The sequence below is a fragment of the Loxodonta africana genome, chromosome 2 (genome assembly GCF_030014295.1).
Source record: "Loxodonta africana isolate mLoxAfr1 chromosome 2, mLoxAfr1.hap2, whole genome shotgun sequence".
Classification (NCBI taxonomy): Eukaryota; Metazoa; Chordata; class Mammalia; order Proboscidea; family Elephantidae; genus Loxodonta; species Loxodonta africana.
The window spans coordinates 110,062,657-110,070,501 of record NC_087343.1 but is presented as its reverse complement, the minus strand read 5'-3'; the positions used below and the strand labels follow the sequence as shown (position 1 = coordinate 110,070,501).

Here is a 7,845-nt window from a genome sequence, read left to right as displayed (position 1 = left end):
TGAAAAATTGTTTATCTCAGGTTTCTTCTTTCTCAACTGTTTTAAATAAACATTTCTAGAGTCCAGCTAATCTCTACAAATATAATAAAATAAGCACTATTTATTGATTGCCAGTATAGAGACTAAGAGTTTAAACTCTTCAGGGATAGTTGCTGGCATTCGAAACCTACTTCTCAAAATACTCTTTGTGTGGACTTGGGCCACATTTTTAACATCTCCAAATGTCTATTGTTTTAATATTTAAATTGGGCATATATCTGCAATGTACAGTTGGGATGAATATTAAAGTTATATGTAAAAATACCTCACTCAGTACTGGCGCATGATATGCTCTTATAAGAAGTAATCATTATTTAGATATTACGTCTAGTACTCAAATAACTCTAAGATGTAGAAACATAATTTTTCTTTTGGATGAAGGAATTAAAGAAATTTAAGAATGTCACACATCAATTAAGCAGTAAAATTGGAATCTAAATTCAGGTTCATATGGCCCCAAATTCTGAACTTGGGTTGCAGATTAGAATTAATTGATGACTTAGAAAATTCTGTATCTGAACCCAACCCTAATGATGTTGATGTAAATAAGAATTCTAATGTTCATTCATGACTGGTAGCTTTTTGTTACCCAATGTTTCCATATCAAAGTACTTAGCGCGATAGCTGGCAGTACATGGTAAAAACTAAAAAATGTTCATTTTTATTGTTGTTATTAATAGTTTTTTACACCTCTTCCAGCCTAGCAAATTACTGCCATACTGTCAAACTAAAGACCAAGTAGGATTTTGGAAAAATTGACTCATCTAAATGATTAATTGAATTTGTTAAATTCCTTAGCTTGTTTCCAAATTCTTTATGTCATGGTATGTCCTAAAACTTCTATTAGATATTTTAAAAGTAATTCAGAATAAAGGAGGTATATTCTTCAGAGAAATGTAACCAGAGAAGATTCTATCTAGTTAAAGGCGAAGACAAGGGTAAGAAGAAACTGATGTGAAAATAAGGGGGGGGAAAAATTCTGCATAGTAACTTGTGAGACCAGAACTAGTCTGAGAAATATAATCTATTAATGTGTTTTGAACCCTGACAGACACAGTGATAGAAAAACAGACTTAGGTTCAAAGAACAGTAACATGCAAAAAAAAAAAAAAAAACTTCTGGAAAAACAGCAGCACAAAATTTGACAGGATAATAGCAAATAATTTTAATACAGTACTTGGCTTAGAAACAAGTGATAATACAAATAAAAAAACAACTGAATAGAGATTTACCCCAAAGTATTTTACTATAGTAGATGGATGGGTGCAGGGCAAGATAGGTTATAAGATAACTCATATTTTCAACTACCACAATAGGAAGTCAACGGATAATATCTAACATTGAAGACCTAAAACAAAGAGCTAACAGCAAACATTTTATTTAGTATCAAGGAGGTTCATAAATAAGAATAAGCAGACAACAGAGTTGAAAATGGAGCACCTTTGGTCAGTATGTGGTATGTGGGAGTGGAGGAGGTTGTAGAGTGAGCAGCAGGTAGGTATTACCAGAAAGTTGTTTTCATTAAGTCTTCAGCACTATTTGACATTGAAACTCGGTGTATTTATTATTTATGTAAATATAAAAATGAACTTAAGAACGTTTTGATTCATAGAGAAAAAGGATTATTCTTATGAAAGAAAACATTGACTTACAAAAGGTTTTGTGGATATTTCAGTAGAATGTGTAAAATTTTCCTCTAACTTACACTTATTACGTTAATGTCATTTAGACATTAACACTGGCTGTACTCTACATCGAAACCTTGGTGGTGTAGTGGGTAAGTGCTACAGGTGCTAACCAAAAGGTCAACAGTTCAAATCCTCCAGATGCTCCTTGGAAACTCTATGGGGCAGTTCCACTCTGTCCTATAGGGTTGCTATGAATCAGAATTGACTGGACAGCAATGGGTTTGGTTTTTTTAATGGGTACTACTCTACATTAAGACCTCGGCTGCAAACCAAAAGTTCAGCAGTTCAAATCCAAGAGCTGCTCCTCGGAAATCCTGTGGGGCAGCTCTGCTCTGTCCTATACAGTTGCTATGAATCGGAATCAACTTAATGGCAAGGAATTTGGTTTTTGTTTTTGGTACTCTACACGGTACCAGAATGATTAGCTTAAAAGGGAAGAATTTAGTCAGTCAAAAGAATGTAAAAAGTTTTTTGACTCAAAGCCAAGTTATTTTCATTTTGTACAGACACAAACTCAGTGCCTTCTAGAATTTACACAGAGATATTTGAAAATAAATTTGTTATGGAATGGTTAAATATTATAACTTCTAGCCTTTGCACGCACATACATGCAAGTACTTTTTTTTTTTCTCATCAGAGAAGTCAAATCCTGAGTTTTAAAAAAGTTACTGGACCACAGAAATAAAAACACATGGGAACAGAATACTTCATTTTTATGCTGTGAAGCACATTATATTTATTTGATTAAAAACCAAATACTGACAGCCTACAGCATGAAAATAACCAGAAGGTGGTCAGAAAGGCAAGCTCTGTGATTCGCTCACGTGGGATAAATTCTAGCTCAATATGTGCCTTAAGAGTTATGTGTTCCACATGCCTTGTTAATCAAAGATCTGTGGGTAAGTAGTTACTAAAGCGCTCTGAAAAGTAATCATTCTTTCTCTGTTACTGTTAAGCAGACTTAAGCTACAGGGCAGAGAAAATGAGAAATAATCTACTAAACTCATCACTGAGTTCATTTAATTTCTGGCTATTCAGAAGTTTTTTTTTTTATAACTTTTATTAAGCTTCAAGTGAACATTTACAAATCCAATCAGTCTGTCACATATAAGTTTACATACATCTTACTCTGTACTCCCACTTGCTCTCCCCCTAATGAGTCAGCCCTTTTAGTCTCTCCTTTCGTGACAACTTTGCCAGCTTCCCTCTCTCTCTATCCTCCCATCCCCTCTCCAGACAAGAGATGCCAACACCAGAAGTTTTAACATGGAACTAATAAAGGGAAAACAGTTCGTTATGCTGCTAAGATGTTATCATGAGAGATAATAAGCCTGAAGAATCTCCCAGAAAGGACCCCACAGTCTGTTTCTCTTTCCTCTTGCTGGTATATTTCTGACATGCTTTTATTGCATCATATTTTCTGTCGTCACGAAACTGCTGGCGCCTAGACCTGAAGTCCAACACTGGTACGAAGAGTGATACTTGCAAAACCAACAGAGGCTAATTTTGCAGTGGCAATTAAGTTCTTTCTGAATCAGGAAAAGCGAAAACAGAGTTCATATTAAACCAAGGCAAGGGAAAGTCATTTGATCCAAATAATAATGTTATTACGGCATGTGTGATAATGAATACAAATAACTAAGGTTACAAACTAATTTTCAACCAAATACCTTGTTTTTAATCACTTGACATTACCTAAAATGAAATCTAGTTTGGACATAACTTTTTGACATTTATTTTGGGGCTTTCTTGGGGATAATGTTTCTGAAAGTTAGAGAGTTTATTCTGCAATATTTGAAAATGCTGGACTCAGGGAAGCAATGTTCTACCTTTGTGAATATCAATCTGTTCATTTCCTTGTATATCCTCTCCTGTTCTTGAATCAGGAATAAGTGAAACTTAAAATTCTGAAACCAATTATTAAGTTTTTGGTACATCTACAGATTAATGTTATAGGCAAATCATTTTGGATAGAAAAACGCTAATAATGCAAAACTAGCATAATGTTTTTATTTCAGTGCCAAAAAAATAACAACCCATTCATGTCTGGTTTCATTTATGTTTATTCTTTTTTTGCTTCCTATTATTCTTTCCTCCTAGATGTAGGTTTTTTTTCTCCTGTTCCTAACCTAAGCCTTCAGGGTTATACTATGTGAGAGTTACCAAAATCAGTACTATGGTCCCAGATGCATATTCCTGATAGTCCCATAATCGGTGCTAACAAAACTGATTTTAGAGTCTATGTTTCTTCTATTGCTTGCTTCTGAGTCATACAGATTCAACCGACCTTAAAGCTATTTGACTCTTTCCCAGTATTCCTTACTATATCAGGATACTGTCGGTGCCCAGCTGTAGCCCTCAGGTCCCCTCAGGGAGCTTAGCCACAGGTAAGTGTCATACACGCTGGCCTCCAGAGGGAATTTTCTGGCCATTGCAACCTGTTTGACCCATGTTTGTGGCAGGCTGGGAGTGCCCAGAAGTTCATTACCTAACATTTAAGCTAACATTTAAACTATCTGTACTTTGAAAATATTGAAGTCAATAACCTAGGGAAGGTTTCCTGTGATTTTGCAGAGATCACAGCCTCGTAATTTTACACACTCAGCTACTGATTTATGGAAGCAATAGGGAGAAAGTTACAAAACATCTGTCAGAAAATGAAAGAAATGTCAAGGTATCCTCATAGTGCTAGCATAAAAAATACATTTCTTTTATCATATTGCCCATTCTTTTATAGATGATGTGGAAATCCCTGCCTTAAGTAAATCATAAGAAATTACATTCCTTGTCACACAAATCTAGTGAACGGGTCCCCTATCCTCCTAGTTCCTCTACCAGGGTGTTATCTGTCAGTTATTTTGTTTCCTGGCATATTTATTACTAGCTGGTTATTTTCCATGTGGCTTATCTATGACTTGTTAGTGATCTTGCCCTAAGCAGTAAATATGAAGTCATGACCAGGATATTGGTGGAGAGCCATGGGGTGGAAGAAGAGGAACATGGGGGACTTTGAGCCAGGGCACCTTACACAGACCAGTAACCCAGATGACTTTCAGTCGTCATATACTGCAGACAATGCTGATGTTTTTGCCTAGTCTCTGCTGTAAGTGTTCTGGGCTTCATAGGATGGGAGACAGCTATTGTAATGCATGGGTGCTGTTAAAAAATGGTTGAGAAGAAATTTATGGAATGTATGTCTTTCCTTTGGAGATTGAGAAGATGCTAACAGAGGATGTGAAGAACAGCTTCTTCTTGAATGTCAATTCCCAAGTATCCACAGTGTGTCAGACTCTTGCTGAAGATCCTAAATTTCAGCAAGGCTACAATGCTATGGCGTTCTCTCAGGGAGACCAATTTCTGAGGACAGGGGCTCAGAGATGCCCATCACCTCCTATACTCAATTTCATCTCCATTGGGGGAAAACAGCAAGGTATTTTTCAACTCCCTCAATGCCTAGGAGAGAGCTCTCACATCTGTGACTTGATCAGGAAAACATTAAATGTTGGGGCTTATTGCAAAGCCATTCAAGAATGCCTGGTGCAAGCAGAATGCTGGCACGACCCCATAAAGGAGGACGTGTACTGCCACCACAGCACCTTCTGGGCAGATATAAATCAGGAGAGGGGTGTCAATGAGTCCTACAAGAAAAACCTGACTGCCTTGAAGAAGTTTGTGATGGTGAAATTCCTCAATGCTTCCATTGTGGATACTGTGGATTCTGAGTGGTTTGGATTTTACCGAAGTGACCAAGCCAAGGAAACCATCTCCTTGCAGAAGACCACTCTGCACATGCAGGACCACCTGGGGCTAAAGGAAATGGACAGTGCAGCGAAGCTAGTCTTCCTGGCTACAGAAGGAGACCATCTTCATCTGTCTAAAGAATAGCATGATGCCCACATCATTCCCTTCCTTAAATGAAACTCTTGCCTTTGCACCAGAGCTCAGGGAGCCCCTGCCACTTCCAAACCTGTGGGAGACAGTTCCTTTCATCCCAAAACCTGAGCTCAGATTCAGTTTGCAACTAGCCCTTCTCTCCTAACATCATCTAACATGCCCAGCTCAGAAAGATCCAAATCTTATCCTTTGCTTCATCCTATCACCATAATGATGTTGTATGCAAGTTTAATTAGCTAATAACCATGGAGATTTTTTTTTACAGCTCTTTGATGTGGTCAAGCTCAGTCTTAGGAAAGGGAGGCTGCTGCAGATCAGTGCTAGGCCCAGAGGAGACTGAGCTAAAGCAATGAGATAAATCCTAAAGGCAGATACCTTTTCTGGGGGATTCAGGAAAGCCTGGTCACATTTCAAGCCAAGAGAAGAGCCCGGTACCCAGGCCTGAGTTTTAGAAATGCTCAGTTTTGCTGGTGGCGATAAGAAATGGACATCTTGTTAGCTGGGGGGAGGGGCATGGGGCGGGTGCTAGGAGTGGAAGTGAAAAATGAGACAGCTATTCTTTCCATTCCATCCTTGACTAAACCTGTCCTTGGTTTCTTTATACAACTAATGGTCTGGATTCTAGTTACTACTGCTGGCTTTAGCATAGAATGGGTGAGAAAATGTGAAGAGACCAGGCTTTCTAACTTCCACTTCCAAAAATCATATTTACCAGCATACTTCAATCGGTTTCTGAAGTGCTCTGTGAAAAAAAGTTGTTTATTCAAAAAGCTTGGGAAAGGCTTTATACTCTCTCCTCTTGGAGACCAACTCCCATTAGGATATTGAGGACTCTGAGAGGTTCTGTTACAGTAAAGGAAATTAACCTTCTAATTTACCATTTCCCATATTATTTATGCATAGAAGTCTTAGGGTTCCCATGTTCCTTGCCCCCACAAACTTAACAAGTACCTTATAAGTGTTGCAAAGTTTACCCTTTGATTTCTCCTTTCCCTTTCTCAAGACTTATTCTTCAACCAAAAGTTGAGGATATTAAAGGCAAGAGGCAGGAGGATGTAAAGAGTTTAATTTTATGAGGTTGTCTAAAATAAACAGTAGTTTCTTAAAAAAAAAAATAGCATACATCATAAAATTTACTGTATACTAATAGGAACCCTGGTGTAAGAAGAAAATCACAGGAAATCATCCAGAATATTTGAACATAATACTTGACTTGTTTTTTGAGAAATAAATGGAAAGAAACAACAATATGAAATACATCGATTGCAATCAGTATTTACATTTTAGAACTTTCACTTCTCTTCACAAAATAAATCAGAAATGAGGTTAAGTTAAATGTTGCCAAAGATATCTAGCCCCGCACAGTCACTATCAAGGGATTCAGAATGGAAATGTTGATGTTAGTTTTCCTCCCAGATGCCACTTCACTACCCTCTAATCTCCATTTGCCCCTTTCCCCACCCTCTCAATCCATTCTTTTGTCTTTGATCACCTCTGGCAAATATGAAGAGCTTGGGTATCTTGAAAACTGTTTAGAGACACTCTGAGGGGTTGTTGGTCCCTCAGAGAGAAGTAAATTATGTTATTTTGTTTCCTTTTTTGTTTGGTTTACTTCTCAATGGCCTGGGGTCATAACCCTTTAGAAGATTTGAATCTCTCGCTCCTTGCTTGACATGTACAATAATCTCCTAATTAGACTGACATTTTTCAAAAGACAGTGAAAAGAGTTGGCTTCAAGCAGTTTTTGTTTTCCTACACTGTAAAAATCGCTTAGCAAGGAAATATTCCCTGCTTGAAATTGAAGGGAAAACTAAAAAGAGAACAAATACATTGGTCTGTTTTTCCTTATCTCAGAAACAAAGTTGCTTGAAGATTCTAAACCAAAAACTTAAAAAGAAAGGTCTAGTCATTCCTTTTTCTTTTCTCATCAGCACACAGATTTTGCTCAGTAGAATTGGGTAGTTAAAAGGAAGGAATATTAAGAAAAGGAGACCTCAATTAAGAGTAGTTTTTTTATTTTTAATTAAGCATGTCCTTATACAAAAGGAGTTTTTAAATAGTCATTATTTTTATTAAAAGTGAGATTTGCCTTAAAGGATTTGCTAAGAGTAGCCATAGGTCAGAACCTGGATCCCTGTATACCACTTACCCATACTCCAAATGAGGTAAAGCTATCAAAAAAAAAAAAGAAGATATGGATTTATATGATTAAATACAGTTAGTA

The 7,845-nt window shown here is 37.1% G+C and overlaps 1 protein-coding gene across 1 annotated transcript; it reads left to right on the top strand.

Moving 5' to 3' along the window:
* Positions 1-4,690: 4,690 nt before the first annotated feature.
* On the top strand, positions 4,691-5,657 carry LOC100665656 (palmitoyl-protein thioesterase 1-like). Its single transcript, XM_023553187.2, has one exon. The coding sequence runs from the start codon at positions 4,917-4,919 to the stop codon at positions 5,610-5,612; it is 696 nt and encodes a 231-aa protein (XP_023408955.2). The 5' UTR covers positions 4,691-4,916; the 3' UTR covers positions 5,613-5,657.
* The last annotated feature ends 2,188 nt before the right edge of the window (positions 5,658-7,845 follow it).